General features: G+C 49.7%; 2 protein-coding genes and 1 long non-coding RNA gene across 9 annotated transcripts in view; 2 read left to right on the top strand and 1 right to left on the bottom strand.

Annotated features, from left to right (window-relative positions):
* HOXA3 (homeobox A3) overlaps positions 1-15,536 on the top strand; it is a 44,544-nt gene extending 29,008 nt beyond the window's left edge. For 5 of the 7 annotated variants that reach the window (XM_036897524.2, XM_057504603.1, XM_057504605.1 and 2 more), the window contains 3 exons: positions 618-700; positions 11,739-12,398; positions 13,827-15,536. In XM_036897524.2, the coding sequence (XP_036753419.2) occupies positions 11,858-12,398; positions 13,827-14,632 (1,347 nt within the window). In that variant the 5' untranslated portion in view covers positions 618-700; positions 11,739-11,857 and the 3' untranslated portion in view covers positions 14,633-15,536. Of the gene's footprint in view, positions 1-617; positions 701-3,578; positions 4,695-8,797; positions 8,930-11,738; positions 12,399-13,826 lie in introns of those variants that run through there. The other 2 variants (XM_036897529.2, XM_036897528.2) reach the window with 2 other exon arrangements.
* Positions 15,537-19,193: 3,657 nt separating this feature from the next.
* HOXA2 (homeobox A2) lies at positions 19,194-22,235 on the top strand. The gene is made up of 2 exons (XM_036897531.2): positions 19,194-20,446; positions 21,096-22,235. The coding sequence occupies exons 1-2, from the start codon at positions 19,951-19,953 to the stop codon at positions 21,833-21,835; spliced, it is 1,236 nt and encodes a 411-aa protein (XP_036753426.2). The 5' UTR covers positions 19,194-19,950; the 3' UTR covers positions 21,836-22,235.
* Positions 22,236-22,620: 385 nt separating this feature from the next.
* LOC118918575 (uncharacterized) lies at positions 22,621-26,327 on the bottom strand. The gene is made up of 2 exons (XR_005027188.2): positions 26,089-26,327; positions 22,621-22,760 (listed from the first exon to the last, which is right to left on the bottom strand). It is a non-coding gene; the product is annotated as an uncharacterized LOC118918575 (long non-coding RNA).
* Positions 26,328-26,335: the final 8 nt, after the last annotated feature.

The raw sequence follows: 26,335 nt of genomic DNA, 5'->3' as shown, positions 1-26,335 counted from the left end.
TCCTACTAGCCCACTGGGACCAAGAAGTGACTGCCCAGGGCTTGAATGAACCAGAAGACAAAACCTCTCAAGACTGCCCCCAGCCCATGGACTAAGCCAGAGAATGATTTCTCGCCAAACATAAATGAACACTATTTGTGAGGTTTCAGGAGAGTCCATGATTGAATGCTCCCAGACAAGGCTTCCCTTTGTTAGCAAAAGAAAATAAAGCGTGCATTCACATTCTCCAAGTTGAGGTGCGTGAGGAGAGTTCTCCGACCAGAGACCGCACCAACAGCAAAGTCTCCTCTACCCTCCTGGCTTCCTCTGCCTCGTCTATTTTTCCCCTCTTCCTCCTCCCCCTTCCCCCATAAAAAGAAAGAAAAAAGAGAGTGTGGGTGCGGAGATGGAGTACGTATTTAATTTTCAAAAATAAATCACTATCTAAAGGCCATTTGTAGACTGGACCCTTTCGAGAAATGAGTGTGCCGCATGGACGAGTGCCCTGGCGACTCCTCCGTGTCCGCATCACCCGGGGGGACACCCTGGCGCCCGCGCCGGCAGCGGTTCCAACTCCGGTTCTCCAACTCCCTTCCTTCGCAGCCACCGTTCACCCTCTGCTGTTTATTTGTCCACAGAGCGCCCGAACACCGGAAAAGACGATTCCCTGAGCACCCGGAGTTGGAGGCAATCTCTGGTTCAGCCTTAAACATCTTTGGAGGTAAGCGGTGCGCCGAAACTCTTCAGTGCGCCGGGACTTTGCACCAAGCCTTGCTCTTCCCAGGTGGCTCAATCCTTTGAAAGAGGTTCTGGTCAATATGTAACTTCGGAGAAGTTTTGGAGCTCGGTTGCCTTCAGCTGCACCGCCGGAGAATGCAGGGCTTCAGGCGGACAAAGAGCCTGCCCCAAAGCCGAGTTTGTGCAGGAAAGGCGGCTGCAGAGACCAAGAACGTGTGTGCGTGGGGGGAGGTGGGTGTCAGAAGGGTGTGTTGTTTCTTCCGGCAAGCGCCAAACAAACCTCTACACGAAACAGCAGGGTAAAAGCAAGTAGAGGCCACGGGCGCGGCGGCCGCTGCGTGGGCTGCTCTCATTTTCGACTGTTCGCGGAGCCTGTGAGTTCGGAAACTGTCGTCAGCTCTTCGTTGAGGAAACTAACCTCGTCACCTTGCACATTCTCCCATATTTTTGCCTTTCCTTGGCATGAGGGAAGTTGCTGTATTTCAAATATGTGGACCATCGCAGGGAGCCGGTCTTCATTCCTTTAGCGGGGTTGATCTGCTGTTCTTCCTACGGGAAAAGCCCGGGTTTTCTTTTCCTATTTGGAACAAGGGAAAACTCTTAAAAATTATTTTCAAGTTCTGGCTTAATTTATTCTCTTAGTTTAGGATGCAGGGAGGTAATTACTGTGGTTTATTACCTTGTAAAAGATCCATAAATTTTGTGCCTATTTGGGGGGAGGAGGCTCCTGAAATAGCTTTCGGAAGCTTGATGTGAAGGAATGGGTTTGCTATGTTCTTTCTGGAATTACTTATTTTGGAAAGTTTTCTGAGATTTTGTTTTCTATTCCCTCGGCCTCAGTTTTTGTTAGAATTTGCTCCCCAAATAGATATCATGTTGTTAATTAATTGCAATATGCTATTTAGTGACTCTCTAAGGCTGGTATGGTGGTCTGGATACAGTTATTATTTTATCCAATAGGAAGTAAACAAAATAGTAAAGTGGGGTTACTTTTTCAGCTACTGTATGTCTATTTATATCAAGCATAGACACAGTCATTTCAGGAATTAGCAACTCTGTGTGTACATATGATTTGCATCACAACAGAACGATTGCATGTATAGATGGTTGCAGGAGTTTGTGACTATGTCTATAAAATGATATATACATCTATATGTGTCCAGATAACTTGGAGCCCATTTGTATTGCAGTTGTACCCACAGGTAATATTTCATGTTAAATAATGATATATAACCTACATACACACACACACACAGTGAGCTAAGAGAGCCTTACCTTATGCTGAGTAGAAAAACCACTTGAGTTAACTAAAGGGAGAAAAATGTTAAGTGTATTTTTGACAGAGAAATTAGATTACAGTGTTTGAATACAGCTATATCTAATCTGCCAACAGCCTTGCAAATATTGACTAAAGCTCTGTATCCTTGGTCACCTGCTCCTTCCAAGACAACTTTGTGCCTGTTTTAGGTCTCCTGGTGTGGATTCAGGGCATCTATCCCCAGCCCTGGCCAGGTTGGGGGCTGGGGATTAAGTGGAGGGGGACTGGCAGCTGTGTTTCCCAGCCTAGACCTAGATACTTGAACATCTCTATTCTTGTTCTGTGGAACTTTAACTTTAAAAGGCCCATAGCCTTGCTCCAGGGAAGTGGATTTCAGCGTGGTGAAGGAGGACTCTCAGCTGCTGGTTCCCTAGTGGCTTGCTCACACAACAGTCTAGGGAAGCTGTTTTCACTTTAAAAGTTTCATTTCCTTTGACTTCCTCAGATTTTTCTCTTCACATTCACCAAATCACCCCATCCCACCCCAGGTCGTTAATGTTAATTGTTAAACAGCAGTTGGAGTATTAACTGAGCTGTTAATGTGGGCATGGAAGCTCCTGGCTGGAACTGAGATGCCGCTGGGCCTTGCTGGCGTTAAGGCATTTCTCTGAAGCTGTACCAAAGACTTTCCCCATTGATTTATGACCTCAGGAGTTTCGATTTGCTCTACACTGTTCTGAGAGTTCTAAAGGGGCCCCTTCTCCTGTTCGAGTTGAAGCCTCTGCAGAAACTTTGACTGGGGTGGGGGGAATTTGTCAGCAATCCAGCAATACTTACAGGTCTTTCCTAAGCTATCTGGAGAGAATGAAATATTGGTGGGGGTGGGGGTGCATAAAGAGAGCAGAGGACGGTGTATTAGTGGGCAGAGTCCTTGGGGAACTGGAGAGTGCTTTTTGGAAACTAGTTTTTGGTCCTGTCTCCCACCACTAAACCTGAGAGAAGCAAGTTTTTACTTTGCGTTCTCATGTTTGAGCTCATGGCTTAGGTCAGAGCTGGGAAAGTTGATATAGAGGTTCTCTCTCCGTTATACCATAGACAGAGCCTTATTATTATACTGCCCACCAACTCAGGCCAGGGCTCACTTCTAAGGGATTAGATCTCCTCCTCTTTTATTGCCCTTCTGATTTGGACATCCCCATGACCAGGACCCCTTACTGAGGGCCTAACATTCTCACCAGGCTCCTTCTGTTCCTCTGTAGGGGAGGAGATGAAGGGAGGAATCATGCACAGCCTCTTGCAGCTGCTACAAGTGAGTCCTCCCTCTTAGAGAGGCCTAGCCAGCTGAAGACCCACTCTCAAGGAACAAAAGAATTTGGCATGAGGACCTCACCATCTCAGAACACTCACAAAGTTCAAAAAATAAGACCTGACAAGAGGGACTTCTTTGAGTGTGTGAGAGGGTGAAGTGTTGTAATCAGTGGACAGTGTCACCAAGCAGAAGGCAAGAATAAGATTGGGATGGGGTGGGGGGAGGCTTATTTGTTTCAGCCAGGTTCCTCTGGAGCACAGTTGGTGCAGTTCAGTTTCTGCTGGTGGACAGAGTTGTCTTGGGGGACAGTGAACAGACTCATCTGCAGAGAGAGTCCCAAGCTGTCTTATAGGTTAGTTCAACGGATGCCAGCAAAGGTTGGTCCTTTTTTTCCTCTTGCAAAGACAATTAGATACTTTCACCTTATATTTTTCATCATTACAAGCCTATAATTTCTTGTATTGTCTCAGCAATACAATGAGGATATGTGTAACTGCAGGTTTGGTCTGGGCACAGGGTCCCACCAAATTTTACAAAACTCTGACCCACCTCTGTAGAGCCAAGCACCTCTTTCCCACGGGGCTCCCATGGAAAAAACCAGAGGGACTTGAAGGAGGTACTTCAGCCTTTTGTCAGGTAATTATGGGCCTTTTGGGTTTCTCCAGTGGCTGCGGTGTACAGCGTGGGTGTGAGCAAACTCCGTACAAAGGCAGGCCATGAGGGAGTCCACTGACTAGGCCATCATTACTGTGTTTTCTTCTGGAAACAGGCCTGCGAATTGCCTTTTGATGTACTGGCCAGTGGACCAGAGGAGACTGGAGAGCTTGAGTGTGCTGGGTTCAGTTTGTCAGTGAGTGGAAGATTGTAAGAAAAGTTATTTGGACGCTAAGAATGGGGACAGCATTGCTGTTTCCTTGTGTATGGATTATGTGTAAAGAAATATAATCGGGGATAAGTGGCCTTGTGTAGCACGTGTTGGGGTGTGGGGAGACACCCCAGCATCCTACTGCCCTAAACAAAACTCTTCTCCTCTTCTCCACTGCTGGTCAGGGTCCCCCACTTCTCCTCCCCCAAAGCTAAGTGTTCTGCTTGGAAACCTATTTCCTTCAGTGATTCCCTATTTCAAATAAAAGGATTTAAGTTGACGTATGACCACGTGAGCACATAATACAGCGCATTATTGTGGCATTTGGAACGGAGACCCGTGCGGGCTACGCCTGTGATTACGTTTTCTAGATTCTCTACAGAACGAGAGCTTTTCCCCCCACCCCCACACACCCACCTCCTCCTTCCCCTTCTCCGGAGAGAGCTCTCCTAGCGGGTTGCAGTTTTCAGCGCTCATGGAGTGGCTCTGGGAGAGCTAGCCGGTGGGACCCGAGGCCACACCAGGAGGATGGAATTTATTTTAAGGTATTTCCGCTGATTGTTCATATCTAGAGTGAGTTATGGCTGTGAGAGACAAAGGTCAGGCGAGGAGACCCTGGTTCACGGCAGGACTCTTAGCCCCTTTCTTCCTTTGTTTCTCCTTTAGAACCGAAACCGTATGAAAGATCCCCAATAGTGCCTCAGACTGAGTTTAAATCCCTGGAAAGTGTTGAGGGTGTAAAGAAAGGGGCACTTGGGGGCTTCTAGGTGGGCCCGGTGGCCTCCAGCGCTTTGGTGGCTTTGTCCACTGCAGCGGGGCTTGAGTCTCAGGAGCTGCTGAGCCCCAGGCAGAGGGAGGGTCCCGAAGCACCGGCGGGGCCGAGCTCGCTGGGCGAGACTGCCTGGAGTGGGTGGGGGCTCGGTGAAGGAGAAGGGGAATCGCTCAGGCTGGTCGTGTTAGCTAGCCTGCGATGGAGGGTTAGGGCTGACCTGGGTAGTAGGAGCAGCTGGGAAAGGGAAATCAATGAGTGTGCAGATGCGCTGCCATTTTATTGATGATACTTCGGGCCACTTTGTTCAGTATGGGGTTTGCAGGACTGGCTTTACCACCGAAATAACCCGACTGCAGGCCGAGCCATTGTTTTCCTGTGCACCCTCTGCCTGAGTAGGGGTGGAGGAGGATAGCTCAGATCTAAGAGAGGCTTTAGCAAGCATGCTGGATGCTCAGAAGCTCTGTAGTAGTTCTAACATTCGGGAGACAGGAAGCAGGGAGCCACAGCTGGGTTTGGGCTTCATAATATGCATGATCTGGACACCCCCTTGTGCGGATTTGGAGAGTCCCAGGACTGGCCAGTGAGCCGTGGGCTGGAGGGAAGTCCGGAGGCAGAGTCTACAGGAAGCAGAAGTAGACATTTCTCTGGCTTTGGAGTCCCAGAAATGGTGCTGTAGCCAGATGGAGGCAGATGAGAGTTAAACTGTGTGCTTACAAATTACTAGGAAAGCCCAAGCAAATTGGGCTTTGGGGACCCAGCACTTCTGGGAAGGATGGAAACTCCCTGAAAAGGTGAACGAAACTTATCTATCCTCTGCTTTTGGAACTCTCAGAGCAGGAGCTGGGGATAAGATTTGCCCGGCACTTTTTAAAAAAATCATATTTCTTTTGTACTTGAGAAAAAAAAATAAAATCAGCCTTCCCCTACTTGACTGGAATTTACTTCACCAGAATGGAAGGGCTGCTTCTGCCCTCCCTTGCTATCGGCTTCAGTGCTAACTGTGTTTAACTGAGGCAGTTTCAAGTGCTCTAAAACACCCCTTGAAAATAAAATGTAAGCTTTAATTGCTGTTCAATTACTTGTCAGCATTTCATATGATTTATGACCCAGTTCTGGTGCATTTTTGACCCAGTTAAAGACTCATAAATAATATAGTTTCGCTAGGAAGAACGAGAGAAGGAATAGAGGTTTGTTAAAGGCATCTTTTTATTGTCACTTAAATGCCAGCAAGAAGAATAAATATCTAAGGATGGGCTCTTGAGCTGGTTCTGTATAAAAGTGAGCACAGTGAGAAGAAGCCAATAGTCAAATTTATAGAGCACAGGTTGGTTTTTCCTCCATGGAAAGATCGAAAGTCACTCCATTATAGCTATATTATAGTTATAAAAAAAAGTCAGTCTCCTTTTACCCTGAAAATGCCAGCCTCATGCGCGTGGACAAGTGTATTTCCTCATTAATTTTCCTCCCCATTGTGGAATTTGGATGCCTCTTCTTGCCAACAATTAGTCCTCACCTTCTGCCCTAGCTGCAGAGGCAGCCTCTGAGCCATATCAGGCCCTTGCAGTCAGTCATGTGAAGGTTAAAAAGGCACAAGCACACCGTTTCTGTTCCAAATATTCTTCTAGTGCCAAGAAAATATTTTATTCTAGTCCCCATGGGCAAGAGATTGGGGAGCACGGTGGAATTTAGGGGGTCTACAGGTCTTCTCAGTAAAGTAAACCTCAGAGGTTTGGGCCACGTCGTGTGAATGGCTACGGGGTTTGCCAGAAAGGGTATGGCAGTAACAGCAGAAATTTTGGGTGGTGGTAATCGACAGGCAGATTTTTCTCTTAAAAAAACAAGGACAAACAAAAATACCTTCAGCTATTGTAAATTATTTTTTTTAATCACTTCGCCTGCTTTGTTCAAAAACCAGTCATTGGATTATAGCACAGAGGACTCAACCCCAACAGTCTTCTGTGCCAGCACACCAAACCCTAGTCTTGAGGTTGGATCCCCACTTCTGCCTGCTGCAGCCCACAGCCCAGAAGCCACCTAGTTTGGGGACGGCCCACGCTTCCACCCCAGCTTTCTCTGGGTTCCTGCAGTTGAACGGGTCCAGTCCCCGATATTTGCCCAGCAGGTCTTGGTGCTGGTGGAAAGGTATGGGCCCCGGAAGCCCTAGCCCTTCCCTTGGCACCTTGGACCCCCTTGGCCCAGGCTGTCCCCTCCCCTAGCAGGTTCTCAGAGAGAGCTGGCCTTCCCTGCAGCTGGTTTAGCTGAGAAGGCGGTGAGAATCGAGTCAGCAGTTTGGAGGAGAAAGTGCGGGTTGATTATTGACCCACGCCTTCTTTCTTCAAATGCCACATCCAACCCACCGGTTTGAAGAAAAAATGCAACCGATCGGATTTTTGCAGGAGATCTCGCCTCCTACGCTGTCCGGCTCCCCCTTTCAAGTCGTGCTGCTGAAATATGCCATAAGGAGCAAGTGTTTGCTGTTTTGTACTCTGTTTACAGCTTTGGGGCCCTGACTCATAAATCTTGCCCAGCCATAAATGACAAAAACCATTGGTATGCATGAGGCCACCCTGGCCCGGAGTGCTTTTTGATTTCTCCCTTTTCCCTTGGCTTTGTTTTTGCTCTAAGGTGACACTTTGGCTCCCTGACACTTTAAACATACTACTTATATTTTTAACACCTTCCTTTGAGAAGGACTAGCCATTGACACCCTGGAATTGCATGAAAGTTCCATTTCTCTTTTTGCCACCCACAGAACCTTGCAGTTTGCTTCTGAATATGGGGAGTTGAGGGAGGCATTAGGAGGGAGAAAGACCGTCCTCCTTAATATTACCAGGCACATATGGGCAATTGCCTTGTTCTGCAGCCCTGTATACCAGTAACTGGTGTAGGGGGGCATATATGACAGTTCATGTTGGGGTCAGAGCTTTATCTCTTTCCCTGTGAATGAGCTGTATGTCTGTAACTGTGAAATAGACACAGGAGCTGGCAGGTCTCTAGGCACCCTTGTGTGTACCTGAATCCAGAGGGTCCCATTTCACTGCCCCGACGAAGTGCATTCTTAGCCTGGCTACTGCCCTCCTGGCTGCAAGGATTTCTGCCTAAAAATATAACCAAAGGCCACCCAGTTGGCCTTGGGGCGGTCTCTCGACAAAGGAGGCCTGATCATAGCTCCCTTAATATTGGCTTAGAGGTACTTGGGCTGGGGTGGCAGGTGAAGTACTGCCCAAAGTCTTGGGGAACTTTCTTCTCCTGGTTCTCTTTTCTCTCGCACTTCCCACCCCCGCAACTGGAATGTCCAGGGCAGAGGGTTATGTGGTTTCTCAAACAGATTCCTAAGAAATAGACCCCAGCAAGAGCCCCTTTGTGAGAGTCGGTTGTCCTCATTAGCATAATTTTCCTGGACTTTAGTGACGCCTAGGAGCGAGGAGAGGGAGGGGATTGGGAGTTGGGGGGAGCCGCCCTCCTCCCGCCGCTGCCGAGCTCCCCCTCTCGCTCCTGTCCCTCCCCTCGCCTCAGCCCCATCCCCCACGCCGGCCCGCGCTTCCCCAGCCGCCTCGGCCTCTCCTCCTGCCCGCCCCCAGCACCCCCCACCGCACCCCCGACCAGAAGCTGCTCCGCGTGTAATATTCATAAGAAACATACCCAAGTCGGTGCCACTAGCCCAGGCAGAGCCTGCGCCGTGCTAGCGCTTATCTCAGGGCCGCGGCTGCTGCCCTCGGGAAGGGCAGGGGGCGGGGGTGTGGGGGAGGGGTGGCAGGGTGGGGTGGGTGGGGGTGGGGGGTCCAAGCAGCCCCAGTCCGCCCTGGGCGAGCCGTGCCGGAGCAGCGAGGCGGCCGAGCTGTGCGCCGCGGCGTCCGGGCTTCGGGGTCTCCCTCCCGCCCGCCGTCTCGGCTGATGCTGAGGGTCGGTGCCCATCCCGCGCCTACGGGACCCGGCCGGGCCTCCGAGCCGGGCCGGGGCCGCAGCCCGAGCCCGAGCTTGCACTCGCGGCACTCGTCAGAAGTTAAGGTAAGCAGGGCCACAACCGGCCGCTCTCAGCGCTGAATGGCGGAGTTTACGTCTCGGTGATTTATGGCTGCAGACTTAAATCTCGGTTCAAGAAGAGTTCACAAGCCGGAGCTTCCTTCCCGGCAGTGACTGATACCCTTACACTTCGAGTTCAGGCCTCTTTCCCATCCCCGCCCCCACCTCTTCCCTCTCTCCTAGCCCAGCCCCAACTTTTCTGGTTTGGGTAGGTAGGTGTTGGCTAGGGGACGCGGGGGCTCTTACCCGATATTTCCGCTTAAATTCGGGCTGAGGGCAGGCTGAGGAAGGGGCGGAAATGGAAAGAGGGAGCGGTGTCTGAAGGAAGGAGGTTGAATTTGGGCAAATCTTCCAGAGACAATAGGGCTTGCTTCCTGCACTCAGTTTAGCCTCCTCAACTCTCTTTCAGCTCTTAACACCTGGGAGTTATTGCCCAGAAACAGATCTTTTCATAAGAATCTCCTCCCATCCCCAGATCTTGCTTGGGTGTGCAAAGCAAAGTTTCCCGACTGGCAAATCTCCAACTTCTTTACTAGGTGGCAAACTTTGGCGACTGGATTGAGGGGAGGATTATGTGGGCCCCAAGGTGGTTGCCTGCTGACCTGAAACAATAGAAAGCACTTTGGTGGGGTCTCTGAGGTGAATTCATATTTTAAGTTAATGAGCACTGTTGTATGCTCTTTGATTTTTTAAGTTATTTTTTGTTATTTACAAGACAATGCACAACTTGATGAAAACACTTAAGTAAGCAGCAGGCCGGTGGTGTAGCTTGTGATAATAGATTAACCAAGTCACTTTAAATGTTGCACGTTCAAAATCAACTTAATTTTGTTTTCTCTAATATTTTGCTGTTTAAATGTCTGGAGTAATTTTCTTAACCTGACATTTTACTTTATACAAGCCTAGTATCTTAAACATTTATAATTGCAGACATTAACACTGCCAAATGTAATAGGAACTGTTTTCAGTAAAAGAACAGGAAAAGGAGACATTAAATTGCTATTCAGTTAAAAATTTTATTTAATCCTCTATTTATTTTCAGTCATTGTATCTGTAGCTTCCTATCTGTCTCCGAAAGAGAAATAATACTCCAGGGCTCAAGATCATGCACAATAACTCCGGATAAGGGATGCTGTAATTTTTAATTGAGGTTCTGGAAAATTAATTGTGCCTGTTTTCCAGATGTTGGTCGGATTCCATTAAACACAAAATTATAATCATCCACTGGTAGATGCTTATTACATTTTTTAAAAATGTAGTTAACGAAGTGTCTGCTATTCCTGGAAAACTCAAAAAACTCCAGGATTCAAATATATATAGTTGGGGTATGAAGTGTGAACCATTTTCTTCATGAATTTATCGTTGTAATTTTCTTAAATGGTCAGAGAGACTAATATTCTGAGTGTGTATTTTTGTGTGTGAGAGAATGTATGAACTCACATGGAACTTTTCTGAGTTGAGAATCAGAGGTAGAGCATGAGAAGGTTGAAAACAAAAACAAAACACATATTTCATTTCTGCAATATGCTTTCTAAATAGAAAAAGGGTTGAGAAGGCTTTCAGTTGATTTTTAGATTTTCAGATGTGCCCTTTACTTGGTGTTTCTGAAGCAGGTTAATAGGCTAAGTAACAAATATCAACAACAACAGCATACAAAGATCAGGGAACTCTGGCAGGATTTTATGGTTTGTGCTTCCATCCCTCGTCCGGAGCCAAATGACCCCCATACATCAAATTACATAGCAGTTTCTAAGACAGAACCTATTATCGTTAAGTTGGAAGGAGAGTTCAAATGGTGGTCATGGAGATGAACGCTGGTTTTTCAGGTTCCTCGTGGGTTGTTTTTTTTCTCTAATCCATCATGTTTTAACAGGTAGAATTCGATAGTTGCCCTGAATAACAGCACCTCAGAAAGTCCAAGGCAGGAGGGTCTGGGGACCTTCTGTAACAGGGGGAGATAGGTGGGAGTGGCTTGCTAGGACATGCCTGAGAAGTAAGGAGAGGAAAGGAGTAAAGAACTGTCCAGGATTTGAGTTTGACTTGCTGGTAGTGGCCTGATATGTTGGTTCCTCCTCACACATGATGTACCATCCAAAGTTTTCTCTTTTCCTTTCTGGGCCCCAGTGGTATCATTTGGAGGAGGTGGAGCATATCCCTGCACAAGGGTAGATTAACTGCCTCATCTAAGCTCAGCTTCTGAAATCCAGCAGGGTGGAGTAGGGCAACTGACTCAAAACTTTTTTGTGCATACCTCTCTCTTGGGTGCTGAAAGGTCCAAGAAGGGACTGGATGGGAAGTCACCCTGTGTCAGGGCTCTTTTCGCAAATATCAGTCCCAAAGCGAGGGTTGCAGGAAAAATTGGCGACTCAAACTCTCCTTTGCCTCCTCGCCGCTTTCCCAAGATCCCTGGAGGGAAGGAGTCGTGGGGCTCGCTGGATGAGGACAGGCAGCAGAGAGGAAGGGACATCCCAAGTTTCTTGTTGCCTGGAAAAGAAGGATCCCAGCCCTATTCCTTTTGGACTCCAACTACGGAGACCCGGCTTCCAGCCTTCACTCACTCTCCTTCCCTCTCCCCGGAAAACCCCCCAACTCCAGACGCAAGTTAAGCAAATATTTGTAGCTGCCAGTAAATTCCAGCGGCTTTTTATAGCGCGGCTCTCTACGCCCGGGGCCAAGTCGTGCTACTAAATATTGCTGACCACTTTTTCTTTTATGGCTTTCATGTCACTTAGCTATTGAGAGTAAGATGGATTTGCGCGGAGCCCTCACCGTGCTGCGATTCTCGCCCCCCCAGGTCTGCGCGGGGTTGCTATTGGCGGCGGAGCGTCACGTGACCGCGGGGCGTGCCAATGTGCGCCCTCACGGGTGTCAAGCCCCTGTCAAAGTGTGCGATCCAGATCGTGAAACAACGCAATGCAAAAAGCGACCTACTACGACAGTTCGGCGATCTACAGTGGCTACCCCTACCAGGCAGCCAACGGGTTCGCTTATAATGCCAGTCAGCAGCCGTACCCGGCGACCACATCATTGGGCACCGATGGCTACAACAGGCCCGCCTGTTCACTCCAGTCGCCGGCCAGCGCCCGGGGCCACCCTAAGGCTCACGAGCTGAGCGAGGCATGTCTGCGCACCCTGAGCGGCCCGCCCAGCCAGCCCCCAGGCCTGGGCGAGTCGCCCTTGGCCCCGCTGCTGCCCCAGGCCGCGCCCCCTGCCCCACAGCAGCCTCAGCCCCCACAGCAGCCTCAGCCCCCGCCGCAGGCCCAGGCGCCCACTCCTGCCGCGCCCCCGCCCCCCTCTTCAGTCTCCCCACCTCAGAATACCGGCAGCAACCCCACCCCCGCCAGCACGGCCAAGAGCCCCCTACTCAACTCGCCCACCGTGGCCAAACAAATCTTTCCCTGGATGAAAGAGTCTCGACAAAACACAAAGCAGAAAACCAACGGCTCCAGCTCAGGTAAAGGGATGCCTTCTGGAGGAGGGTCTTCCCTCCTGCCCCCAAAAGCCACTTCCAGCCCCAGCCAGCACAGTCTGGGAGTGCTGGTGGAACATTCCCAAGAATTCACTGCTTCTCGTTTTTCCACCCCACAAATGTTTCTGGTGTCTTTGCAGTCAGGGGGGTAATGGGACTCTGGATGCCCACCCCAGGAAACCCCAGAGAGCTGATGGGAGTCTCTCTGGACCTGTCCAAGAGCAAATGGGGCCAAGGAGTTTGGAATCCCTTCTGTTCCACTCTTGGAGTTAGGACCTTTGGGTAGAACGAGCTTAGCTCTACTGTCTCTCTTTAGCATAGCTCGTAGTGTCTAATGAAACAGTGACATCCACCCCACACTAAAATGTAGCATAACAAAAGCAGGCCTAACTGTCCTCCAAGTCAGAATCAATGCTTTGCCTATAACCAGAGCCTATTTTAAATTTTTGCTCCAGTAGATGGAGTGGCTGCTTTATCTCTGAGGAACCCCTACTCATACTTAGTACAATGAAGGCAGCCAGGGACCTCCTAAGGGAGGGAATTCAGATTTGTCATCCTAGTAAGAACCACAGGGGCCTGCTGGAACTGGACTCCACTGGAGGATAGACCCTGAGTCTTGGGCGTCCCAGCATCTTGGTTACCTTTGCCTCTGCCCTCTCTAGTTGCCAAGTGCTTTATTCTGAGCCTGAGCATCTGGGACCCTCTAGAGCCAGAATTTAGGGGGCCAGAGAGAATAGGAGGCCATAAGATTAGCTGCTAAACCGGGGACAGGCTGCTTGATGACATGGAGAACCCTAATTAATAGGATCAGCATCAGGGACTAGCTTCCTCACCAGAAATAGATATCTTCAATGGGATCTCTTCCTTTGGGCAGAGAAGGCCTTCCAGATTGGAGCTTCCACTACACCCAAATCCACTGAGTAGATTAAATAAGTGGCCAGTTGAGGCAACTGTCTAATCCTTCAGTCAAATAGTGAGTGAGGGAAAATTTTATTGAGTGTATATTAGGTGCCCCACACTCCATTTATTAAAGGGATTGAAGATGGTGAGACCTGCCCGCAGGGAACTTGTAGTCGGGTAGGCTTGAAGGATCAGTAAATGAGTCAGAACGTGAACAGCTCCAGTAAGGAAATATAAACCAGAAAGACAAACTGGGAGTTCTGCTTTTCTGTCCTTTCTCCCTTTGGAGAAGCCTGTGATTTGCAACTTGACTGAATGAAGGGCTAGGTACTCAGCTACCAGCACTGTTCCCCAAGAGGACAGAAGATAGCACCTAGTTCTCCCTCCCCCTTTCTGGGCCCTGACAGATGGAGTAGTGTTTGGGGCCTAGAGCAAAGAGGGGCCTGGGTCAGGGGCTGACTGGGCGCGGCCGAGGGCAGCCCCTGACGCCACTCTTCGTCTCTGTCCTCGCAGGGGAGAGCTGCGCTGGCGACAAGAGCCCGCCTGGCCAGGCATCGTCCAAGCGGGCGCGCACAGCCTACACGAGTGCGCAGTTGGTGGAGCTGGAGAAGGAATTCCACTTCAACCGCTACCTGTGCCGACCCCGCCGAGTGGAGATGGCCAACTTGCTGAACCTCACCGAGCGCCAGATCAAGATCTGGTTCCAGAATCGCCGCATGAAGTACAAAAAGGATCAGAAGGGCAAGGGCATGCTGACGTCATCAGGGGGCCAGTCCCCAAGTCGCAGCCCCGTACCCCCTGGCGCGGGCGGCTATCTGAACTCTATGCACTCGCTGGTCAACAGCGTCTCATACGAGCCCCAGTCGCCCCCGCCTTTCTCCAAGCCCCCCCAGGGCGCCTATGGGCTGCCCCCTGCCTCTTACCCTGCACCCCTGCCGAGCTGCGCGCCTCCGCCACCCCCTCAGAAGCGCTACGCTGCGGCGGGGACTGGCGCGGGGGGCACAACCGACTATGACCCGCACGCTCATGGCCTGCAGGGCAACGGCAGCTATGGGACCCCACACTTACAGGGAAGCCCCGTCTTCGTGGGGGGCAGCTATGTGGAGCCCATGAGCAACTCTGGGCCGGCCCTCTTTGGCCTCACTCACCTTCCCCACGCCGCCTCCTCAGCCATTGACTATGGGGGTGCTGGGCCGCTGGGCAGCGGCCACCATCATGGGCCTGGGCCAGGGGAGCCGCACCCCACCTACACGGACCTTACCGCCCACCATCCTTCTCAGGGAAGAATTCAGGAAGCCCCCAAGCTCACCCATCTGTGATGGTGGGCTCGGGGCTGCGCGCCAGGAGAGTCCCCCACCCTCATCTTATGCGTTTGCTTTTTTTGTTTTGTTTAAAATTCTTCCTGTCCCTCCCTTTTATCTCTCCTCTGCCCCCTTCTTCCCTCCCACTCCCGTTTGTTTTCTTTGTAACACGTTTTTATAGTTTTTGTGACGTAGCAATCTTGGTTGCTGGAATGGCTGTCAGTTATCAGTAGCGATATTTATCTTATCCCGCCCTCGCTAGGCCGCAGGCCCTGCACCCTTTACCGTCTCTACTCTTTGATCAGAAACAGGGTATATGAACAAATTTTCTAGCCGAGGTCTTCAATGTGAATTTGTTCGTACATTATGGCTTCCGAGGGGAAGCGATTTCTTTTTTTCTTAATTTTTAGTTTTTTTAAAATTGCACTTCTTAAAAAGCGAGAAAAAGTCAAAGGCGCTTTGAAACAGGGGTTCCCTGTGCAAGGATAAGTGTACGTCTTTCCGTGTGTGTATGCTGGTGAACAGTCAGATTTATTTATATTTTTTTGCAAGCATTGAATAATCTAAGTTTTAAATATTATTTATCCCCATCCGTTCGTATTTATATTAAAGAAATTCTGTACCCTGATTGTTCAGAAGGTTTCTTGGGCCTTTTGTTCAATAGTGTATTGGCATACATAGAAACATTTTTTTATTTGAAAGGGAAATATAATTCCTTTATAAAAACGGTAATGATGCAATAATACCAGAGAGGATCCACCTTTCGAAAACAGTGATTTAGGTTTGTAACATCCGGCGAAACTGAAAAAAAAACAAGCACTAGCATTAGAAAAATGCTAGATTTGTTCTGAGAGTTCTACATTCCTTGCTGCTCACATTCTGAGAAACAAAACAAAAATAAAGTTTTTATTCTGAATAATAACCGTGTTCAGAAGGGGTTCTTTGGCTGAAGATGGGGATCTGAGTGGAATTCAGGCAGAGGCAACTGTCGGGGCAGGCCGCCACGGCAGCCTAACAGCTCCGGCGTGGGGCCCGGCCAGGCGGCTACCCTGGGAACACTGCGAATTCTCGGGACGGCAGCCGGAGCTCCTGGCGGCGTCAGGCTGGAAACGCCAGGCAGCCAGCCCGCTGGGTTGCTGATTCCCAGCTGCCAGGGAAGCCAGCGCGGGAGCAGGGGTGCGGAGGGCTGAGTGCGGAAGAAAGAAAGGCAGCCGGTCGTAGGCTCGGCGGGGAGCGCACAGGTGCTCTGGCGGCCCCACCACCGGCATAAGGCAGGGCTGTCTTGTCCACGATCTTCCTCCGGTCCAAGCGGAGTAACCAATGCCCTAACCCGTGAAATCACTGGCAGCGCGGAGGATGCTGAGGACTTCTAGGAGCAACCCGATTGTCCGCGGATGTTTCGAGGTCCCTTATCGCGCCAGGAGGTCTGATTCATTTCTAAAATAGCCACTGGGAGCAAGGCGGCTCGAACGAGACTGAAGCTCACGCAGGTATCCAGCAAAAGAAGGGCTGAACTCCGAGAGCCTTCCTGAGCCCTTCCCTGAACTGCTTGAGTCCCAGCATCGGCTTCCGCTCGGAATTTAAAATTTGGCATTCTCTTGATTTATTTCCTCTCCTTCCTCCCTCCTGGCTTTCCTTTTATGGCCCCAGGGGGAAGGGAGGAGAGAAAGATTGGTATCTTTCTAATAAAAATGCAATTTCATAAGTACTACTTTCATCTGATGCTACAAGAGCTAAACACTACATTTCTACTCCTGGATTGAAGATAGGGCTGCCTACTGACTGGCTGGCAGAGGCAAAGGCAGGCACAGGAAAGGGAAATATTTTCATCTGCAGATTGAAGAATTGCTTCAAGAAGGAACCAAATTCAGAAAGTGAAAACCTCAGAACCGCACCCCAGCAGCATCCCTCCCCCCCTAAAAGCTGGAAGTGAGGAATCGCCTGCGTCTGAGGATCAGGAGCGTCTGATACGAGAAATAACCCCCCTTCTCCCTGGACTGTGTCTTTCAGAGACAGAGGTGGAAAATGTCGCCATTTTGTTTGCAATCTAAAATATCCATTATCATGGCCTCAGTCTTCCCCAGGAGAAGCTCCCTCAGATGATCTTTGGGAAGAGGCACTGGGGGCATTTCTGGGTACCTGCTGGTTCTGCAGGAGCTGTTTTTAGGTAACCTCACATTTTAAGAAAAAGAAAAAAGCCAGGCAGCTATAGAGATCTGGATGTTTCTCTCAGCCAGAGTGCTTCCCCATATCGGTCCTGGAGCTTCTGATACATATATCCCATATACATATGTGTGTGTGTGTGTGTGTGTGTGTGTATTCTTTTTAAAGAGTTTAGGCTGTGGAAAAGTAGATTTGCTCTCCACTCTATTCCAAGCCTCCCTGCTGAAATATGGCGCACCTCAGAAATGAGAGGCTGGAAAACCAGTCTTTGTGAGGACTAGAGATTCCACCCTTTTGGTTGTTCAGATCTGAACTGAGAAGGCTGAGAAGACACAGGAGTCTTAAGTAATACTTTTAGAAATGCGTACAAAATAACCTGGGAAAATAAGGAACAGTGGAGAGAGAGAGAAAGGGAGAGGGAAAGAAAGCTATCCACCCAGAAAGGCAAATCTTTCAGGGACACCACTGTTTGAACCTGTTTCTAAAATGTACTCTTTAGCTGAGGAGGGAATGGTTTGGAGGCCTCCTCCTTCCCTCAGGGGACAGATTTTTTAAATGAGATTCCAATATGATTTCCCATATCTTGTCAATCAAGACATTCATTTGGGCTTTTGAAGAAAAAAATCTTGATCTCACCTCCAGCTTCATAGATACTGAAAAAAAAAATCCTTATTAAAATATCACCTGAGTAAAAGTAATAGGTTTATGGGAGATTTCATGAGTGGTCAGAGAAAAGGGTTTTCTTCCAGATGGTATTTGAATTAAGGCTGCTGAGGCGAACAGAAAGCTCTCACCCACGCAGCCACTGACAAAGCCTCACCGATATAGAGGCAGCGCTGCTGCCTCTCCATAGCTCCCCTTCCCCTTAACTCAGTATTTTCTTGTAAAAACAAATGCCAAAAGCCTCCTTCCCAGAGTTCACAAAGCACCTTTCCTTAAAACAGCCTTATAATCCTGCTGCCAAAAAAATATATTTTAAAAGACTAGATTTCCTTGTTTACTTGTGTTTCCTGCTCTCCTCTTTGCTCAGCCACATTTGATCTTGGAAAGAGCTCGAAGCTGAAATGTGTTCTTAAGGGCCAGAAGCTGTCAAGGCTTTTGGTGAGCAAGATTGATCGTGCCCAGACTTCCTTCAGAGCTTTGTTTGGAATAAAAGCAAGAAAACTGAAAAACCTCACATTTTCCAAAATAGCACCTCTATCTGTAAGGTAATGCTGTGGGCTAGTCAAGGACAGAGGCAACTTTATATCTAATTTCCAACCCAAGCCCCCTTTGATGCTTGCCTCAGAGATGGAGTCCTAGTCTTGTGCCGTGTTCGGCCTTTTTTGTTTTCTGCTTAGATTTTTCTCCCCCACCTACCTCTCTCTCCCTGGCCATCAGAATGATTTATTTTTCTGCCACAGATGCCTGCCGGCCTGGGGGAGTCTGATCACTTGGTCCATTTCAAAGGAAGCAAAAGAGAATAATCATTCTTAGGGTTTGGGGGAAAAGAGATACCTTCAGATTTCTCTCTCAGCCTCTTCCCCTCTTTCTCGCTCGGTGGATTTTTTTTTTTAAAGTTATTGTTTGGTACCTAAAGGTGTTATCTTTTGAGCCCTCCAACACAGTCCAAGATGTGCTCAGTCTCAAGCCTCCAATTTGGAAAAAAGAGTGAACAGAGAAACAGAACCTTTATAATCCCTCCTTGAGTCTCTCTCTCCCATCCGCGGTGCTGTTTCCCACAACAGAACCCGAGTGCAAACATCCTTGGTGGCCAAAGAACAGGAAGGTGTGGGAGACAATTCGGGCTGCCAGGGAGCCCTCACTGCATCTGAACCAACAAGCTCCCGTCAGATCGACAAGGACAAGAAGAAGGGAAGGAAAAGAAAAAAGAAAGGAACAAGTTCCTTCTCCCTCCCAGCTGGTAACTTCCAACCGACTTCCTGGAAATCAGATATACTCACCGCACCCCAGCCCTACGGGTATGAAACCCAGAGTGCCAGGAGCCCCCGCGCCTGCTCGAGGCCGCATTTCTTTGGCTGGCCGCCGCCCTGGCTATACAGGGATTAGAACACATGGACCAGGGGTTGTTGTCTCGTTTGGCACATGCATCTATCTTTCTCGAGCCACTCCTGAAAAGTTGATGGTGCAGTCGGGAAGCTTCGAGAGCCGCCTCCTATTTTCCGCTTCCCTCTGGAGCCAGATGCATAGCAGCCTTGGAAAAGATGGCTAACAATGGGACCGGGTCGGGTCCAGGGTCGCGGATTCTGAGCTGGGCTTTGGGAGGGGGAAAGAGGACGTGGGGGAGGGGGTGAGGAAGGAGAGGTGGACGGAGGAGAGAGAGGGAGGAGGAGAAAGGAGAAGAGGGGAAAAAAGGAGGAAAAAAGGGAAAGAGTCAGAAAGGAGAACAGAGACAGAGAAAGAGTTCTGCGATACAGGAGCTGGTTTTAGAAAAGGAGGAGGAGGGAAGGGAAATAAAAGGGGGAAACCCCCCAAAGAGTCCTTCTTCTCTTTTCTGTTCTTTCTCTCTTTCCCTCCCTCTTTCTTCTCCCAGCCTCATATCCCTTCTCCCTCTACTCCTTCCTCCTACCTTAGCTGAACTTATGTGGCTGGGATGCGGGCCCTTGGGTGTCAAAACTTTGAAGATTAATGGATTACTTTGTTAATGACTGCAGGCGTCAGACTGAGGTGCTTAAATGATTTGTGAGGTACGAGGCGTCTTCCCGACAGTCCCAAACAATGCGCGGAGTGTGCGGGGGAGGCAGAGGGCAGCCTCCGGCGGGACGGCAAGCACGGCTCACACTCGCGCGCGCACACACACACTCACACACATTCCCAGGCGCACACACCAGATCCTTGCTCATCAGGAGGCAGCCAGGCACCCTCGCCCCCACACACTCCCATGCATTCCCACCCACACCCACATAAATGTATTTTTGCCTTGAAAAAAGTGTAAATAAAGCCTCGCTGGCCCCCAATGAGGCGTTCCTTCCCGACTTTTTTGGATCAATCAAACAGACAGTGGCTTCTTTTGATTAAAGCCCAAATTGTCATTGGGCAGAAGCAATCATGTGACAGCCAATTCGGTCCAATTTCAACCTTGTCTCCATGAATTCAATAGTTTAATAGTAGCGCGGTCCCCATACGGCTGTAATCAGTGAATTAGAAAAAAAACACCCCAGCACCGATCTTCTATGATAGATTTTTTTCCCTCCTCTCTCGCCTTTTTCCTGGGCCTTGCCCCCCCAAAACCCCTCCAGAAGAGGGAACTTTTTATCCGAGGGGGCTCCAAGGAGAAGGCCATGAATTACGAATTTGAGCGAGAGATTGGTTTTATCAATAGCCAGCCGTCGCTCGCTGAGTGCCTGACATCTTTTCCCCCTGTCGCTGATACATTTCAAAGTTCATCAATCAAGACCTCGACGCTTTCACACTCGACACTGATTCCTCCTCCTTTTGAGCAGACCATTCCCAGCCTGAACCCGGGCAGTCACTCTCGCCACGGCGCTGGCGGCCGCCCCAAGCCGAGCCCCGCGGGCAGCCGCGGCAGCCCAGTGCCCTCCGGCGCCCTGCAGCCTCCCGAGTATCCCTGGATGAAGGAGAAGAAGGCGGCCAAGAAAACCTCTCTGCCGCCCGCCTCGGCCGCCGCCGCCGCTGCCGCCACCGGCCCTGCCTGCCTCAGCCACAAAGGTCAGTCCAAAGACTTGGCCCCAGGTCCCAAGACCGTTCCCCTTCTGGGCTGCTCAGAGAGCAGCTAAGGGGGAGGGGAGCGTGGGATGGAGAGAAGGGGGAGAGGGAGAGATGCTTGGCTGCCTTTCCTTCCCCTGTGGGCTCAGGAGTGGGTTTGATGGAGAGAAAAGGGATCCTGCGCTCCACAATAAGACATATATATATTTTTAAGGAAGGGGGAGGGCGGTTTGGGAACTTTCCCTAACTTGTGTAATGTGGGATGATTTATTTGAGTTGGAACTGACCTCCTCTTGTCTAGTTGTCCTAGAGTTTGGCTTTTTGACAGTAATGAAGAGTGATAGATCGCTCTTGCTCAGCTAAGCAGCTGATGCATTAATTATAAATTGTGGTGTGGCTAATATAAAGTTTGCTCCCGGATGGAGAGTTTGGGGGGAGCTGCAGGCAGGAATCTGAAGGAGGTCGAAGAGATGGGGTTTCCCAGGGCTGGGCTCCCAGGAAAAGGCAGTACAATAGCTCTACTGCATCCAGGGGCGGCCATTTTGTTGCAGTTGATCTTTTCTGCTATATTTATTCTCCAGTGGAATAACCAAGCTGGGACCCCTCCACCTCCAACTATGCCTGTGTCTCTTGTTGGTTTCCCTTTTCGCAGAATCCCTGGAAATCGCGGATGGCAGCGGTGGGGGTTCCCGGCGCCTGAGAACTGCTTACACCAATACACAGCTTTTAGAGCTGGAGAAAGAATTTCACTTCAACAAGTACCTTTGCAGACCCCGAAGGGTAGAAATTGCAGCACTGCTGGATTTGACTGAGAGACAAGTGAAAGTGTGGTTTCAGAACCGGAGGATGAAGCACAAGAGGCAGACCCAGTGCAAGGAGAACCAAAATAGCGAAGGGAAATTTAAAAGCCTCGAAGACTCTGAGAAAGTGGAGGAGGACGAGGAAGAGAAGTCGCTCTTTGAGCAAGCCCTCAGCGTCTCCGGGGCCCTTCTGGAGAGGGAAGGTTACACTTTTCAGCAAAATGCACTCTCTCAGCAGCAGGCTCCCAATGGACACAATGGCGACTCCCAAAGTTTCCCAGTTTCGCCTTTAACCAGCAATGAGAAAAATCTGAAACATTTTCAGCACCAGTCACCTACTGTTCCTAACTGCTTGTCAACAATGGGCCAGAACTGTGGCTCTGGCCTAAACAATGACAGTCCCGAGGCCCTCGAGGTCCCCTCTTTGCAGGACTTCAATGTTTTTTCCACAGATTCCTGCCTGCAGCTTTCAGATGCAGTCTCACCCAGTTTGCCAGGTTCCCTGGACAGTCCCGTAGATATTTCAGCTGACAGCTTTGACTTTTTTACAGACACACTCACCACAATTGACTTGCAGCATCTGAATTACTAAAATAATTAAAGCAAAACAAAGCATCACAAAACAAAATCCTCTTTGACCAGGTGGTTTTGCCTTCTTTTATTCTGAGAGTTGATTTTTATTTTACTTCTTCTCAACCTACTCTCTTCCTCTTCTAAATGCTGAGGATTTTCTGTTTAGTGATTCCCCAGACCCAGTTTCAGAGCCATCTTTTACAGATTGTTTTGGAGTTTTAGTTATTTTAAATCGAATCCAACAACCCTCTATGAGATTTCCTGAAAGCAGTATTTGAGGTCTGCAAGAAAGTGATCATATAAGCGTATCTTCACTTTCTTTTTATTTTTGTATTACATTAGGATGCATTGTCATTGGTATTTTTGGTAGAATAAATTCTCCTTTGCTATAAGTAGCTTTCTTATTTTTTCTCCCCCTCTTTCTGAAGTCTCATAACAGTTTCTTTTTCTTCTTTTAGTCTAACTTGGAAAATAAAAATCTGGTCACAATTCATCTTCATTTTCAATTTTAAAATATTTATTAAGGGGGCATGTTCAAAGTCTGCAATAGACAGCAACAAAAAAGAAAGCCAGAAAATGGTTACGGCTTCTGAGAAGTGATTTTTTTTTAAGGTAATGAATTTGGTTTTTCAGTGTAGAGGTTCAAGCCATAGATTTAAATTGGTAGTAGAAACAGGATTGGGCAGCCTCAGAGATGAGACAAGCCCAAACATTTTTAAAGTGGAGGAATAAAGTGCCTACAGAAACCCTCAACTCCAGGAAGGAGGAACGTGGAGTTTCTTTAACAAGCTACCAGTCTCCAGGTCAATAACTAAGTTATCAACAATTCATTTATTTATACACATTTGTTTCAAACATCTACATTCCACCCCCCCCCACAAATCCCCAACATTTTCAGTGTGGTTGATTAGTCTCCAGCTGTTGATGGGTTCAGGCAAACAGACCTAAAAGAGACAAATAAAAATAAAATAAAACAATGGTTACTAGTTGGAAAATGCACTTCAGAAAGCGTTCTTTCCAATCTTTTGCTTCAGTCATTCTAGGATTCTTTTTTTCAGGGTCTAAAAAATCAGAATTTCATTCTTAAATCTGTGTACATGGCAAATAATGGATCATTAAAGAGCTTTGAGGTCAGGTTAGCAACAACTTGAGATTCAAAATGGAGTGTTTCTGCACACTAGGTTAAATTAACCCAATTTCTAGAGAGAGAAAGAGGAAAAGCACTTTAAATGAAATATCAATAAAATGTGATATAGGGGATGTTACTGGGTTGTTCTGTTCCCCCCCTTCTTATGTCTCCCCATGTTTATTTTTTCCTCACTGAGCTGTTCTGATAGCTACTTACCGTGAGAAAACGCAGCGTGTAAGCAACATGTGTGGGGCGGGATGATTTAAGAACTGGCTTTGATAGCAAGGGCTTGGAAGTTATGAAATCACGATCTTTCTCCTTGGATTTGCTTCCTACCTCCCACCACCCCTTGGCCCCCTAAATTCTTGCAGTGGCAGAGGTGTGTGAGGACCCCGGGGTGGATAGGCTGCCCCAGGCGCGGAGCAGAGCCAGGCAGCCGGCCGGCGGCGGCCAGAACTGAGCCGCTGCTGTTTGCGATTTGTCCTATGCTCATAAATCAAATGCTTTCTATGAATGAGAATGTCATCAAAGAGATCAATTGCAGGAACACATGCACAAATAAAAATCCTCTTACGTATTTGCCGGGGATCCCCGTCCGAAAGCATTAAGTTAGAAGGCGTTTAGTCATAATTCATTTTTATTGCTCTTTTAAAACAACAGCTTGGCTGAGCCGCGGATGCCATAAACAGCTCAGGGCCTCGGCAGCGTTTTGTTTCCTCCTTGCTCCTTCCCTTTCTAGTGGTAGAGCCCTGAAAGAGGCGCTTTGAGCCCAGCAAGCCGCTTGCAGGCAATCATTTTATTGGAGTAGTCAAGCTCGCCTTTCACCCGTTCTCTAGGGGTGTTTGAAGAGACTTTAGCTCGAGTCGTAGGGCTCTGCCCTACTTGCCAGAGGACCGAGGGTCTCCTGCACCGCGAAATGAGCCCCAGGATTTCGTGGGGTTTGGGAGGAACCGAGCTACGGAAGCCTGCGGGCTCGAGGCCAGAGGAGACTGCCTTTGTGAGCAGCACCGGGAGAGCGGCGCTCTGGGCGGCCAGCCCGGGAGGAGCCGGCTGCACGGCACAGTCCGGCCTGCCGGGAACTGGGAGCAGTGTGCGGAGGCGGGTGGGTGGCCGTCCCGTGTGTCTACGGGTCTGTGTGCCAGTGCAAGCTTGTGATTCCAAGAAAAATCCCACACATGCTGGCCCTGAAAAGAGGCCCGGAGAGAGGAACAGAGGTGGAGGTTGAAGAGCGCACTGGCCGCAAACTAGCAGGGGAGAACAGCGGTTGCGGCCTGGGGCGGCTTTGTGGCCGGAGCCTGGGGCCGAGAGCTTCGTGAGAACCCGGGCGGAGGCCAACAAAGGGATAAGGAGGCAAGGGGGAGAGCGTACCGACGAGCTTCAGCTCGCAGAGCAGATAGTCCACAAAGACAGCATGGATTCCCTCACGTCCTGCCTCCTTCCCGACAGGAGCCCCTTCTCTCTACATCGCTGGAGGCCTGACGCTCCCAAGAAGCCGCCTCCAGGAGGGCCACCTTGCCTTTCCAACCTTCTACAGAATGAGGTTCCCCAGGCGCTGAAACTGGGGCAGGAATGAGCCTTCCTGATGGTGCTCCCCCTTAACCGTGCGGATATTGGTCAAAGGTCACAGAAAAATACCATTTCAAAAGGAAATGTTTAGGAAAAATATTTCTTTGCTGCTGAGGAAAGCCGCAGTCAGATGTCTGCAGAGTTGTCCCGCTTGGGGGGAAATTCTGTATGTGGAGAACAGAATTCAGAAACCTGAAAGGTTGACTAACACTTTGAAATGTGCCCATCTCAAGCAAAACTTCCTTCTTTTAACTGGGGATAGAAATCTAGAGTGAAGTGGGAACCCCAAACCAACATACAACCCTCCAGTAAATGTCATCTGTCCTATTCCAACGTGGTGGCAAACATGGTCAGAGTAAAATCTGTACAATATTGGCAGCAAAGCTTCTTGGATGATCTCTGGATTTCTTTTACCTAGGAATGCATCAACAATTCCCGGCCTCTCTTTGGCCTTTTCTCTCTACACACCGAGAGTTGACAGGCCTAATAGTAAACAGCAATTAACGACCCAGTCAGCATCAGGGTAGGATGAGGGTAATGGAGAACAGGACCCCTGGTCTGGGATGACGTTCAGATCTGTACGTGTCTCTCTAGGGAAAGACTTGAAGGTTCACACAAGGAACCACACATTCAGTTACAAAGGGGAGGAGGTGTTGGGGAAGAAGAAAATGTCCAGTCCACCATCAGCCATCTGTCCACCGCCCCTCCCACCTGCTAGCCCTCACCCACTACTTCAGACGTGCGGTAGATGGCGGGGAGGAGGGTTGTGGGTGGATAAAGGAAGCTCTACCACTCCTTAACACCTCCCTCCAGAAAACTAGAAACTTTGCGGGGGGAGTTCAGCCTACTTTGTTGGAACTGTGATCTCGCCCGTTGAGGCCCTTGCTGGAGCGCGCAGGCTCCTGGGTCCTGGAAGTCGGCAGATGGCCTGCAGCACACGGCCCGGCCCCCACGCTGGTCACGTCCGCTAGCGTCATCTCTCTCCCCCTCCTCCTACCCCTCAAAATCCAGCCGCCGAATTGCTCCGGATCCCGTTGGGCTCCCAGAGCAAAGTTGAGTGGGGAGGAGAAAGGGGCGGAGAAAGAGGTGAGAGGGAGGGCGAAGAGCCTGGCCACCCTCGGCCTTTTCCAGCAAGCTTAGCTACCAAGGCTCACCCGTTCCCAGGAGTCGAATTACATTTGCTCCTCATTGCCAGGCTAAAAACCAGTTTGTGTGTGTGGGTGGGTGGTGGGTGGTGGGTAGAGGGTACTTCGGGACCCTCCGTGGAGAAGGAAGTTTCTTTTCTTGCCCTCAACTCATCTTCGCGTACCCTGGTTCTTCCTAGCCCGTGCTCTGCGCATTTCTCTCTCTGTTCGTAGCTTGAATAGCTGGCGGCTCAGCCTAGTTGAACGCCACCATTCCACCGCACCATAGGAGGGGCTGGGCAGTGAAAGCGCCGGAGGAGCTACCCTTCCTGCTCGGCGCGCTCCGGGCTCCGGCCGAGTGCTAGTGGTGGCCCAGCGAGCTCGGGCCTACTAATTCCCGACCGCCTACTGATTCCCGACCCCAGAGAGCGCGGAGCTCTCTTCCCCTCTCACCTCTGGCCAGTTCGTCTTTCTGGGCGCGGTGGGGAGGGGGCGGAGATCCGGGATGTTTCCCAGCCCCCACCCCCGGAGGGGGGGCAGGCGGAGTCGGCGCGCGCAGAAGGCAGCCTCTGCTCTCCTTCGCCCTAGAGCTCCGAATCTGCTCCTGCAGCAGCCGCAGCTGCTGCTGCCGCCTGGGCTGCCTGGGGGGGCGACTGTGCGTCACCTAGACTGAGGAGCGCCGGGGATTTAAATGCCACTG

The sequence above is a fragment of the Manis pentadactyla genome, chromosome 7, assembly GCF_030020395.1.
Source record: "Manis pentadactyla isolate mManPen7 chromosome 7, mManPen7.hap1, whole genome shotgun sequence".
In the NCBI taxonomy this organism is placed as follows: Eukaryota; Metazoa; Chordata; class Mammalia; order Pholidota; family Manidae; genus Manis; species Manis pentadactyla.
Note: the sequence above shows the minus strand (reverse complement) of the source record. Positions and strands in the feature narration are given on the sequence as shown.

Bases quoted from the DNA above. Each gene is read 5' to 3' on its own strand.
- HOXA2 (XM_036897531.2), top strand. From the start codon at position 19,951: ATGATAGATTTTTTTCCCTCCTCTCTCGCCTTTTTCCTGGGCCTTGCC. The intron at 20,447-21,095 runs GTCAGTCCAAAG...CCCTTTTCGCAG, and splicing joins TGCCTGCCTCAGCCACAAAG to AATCCCTGGAAATCGCGGAT.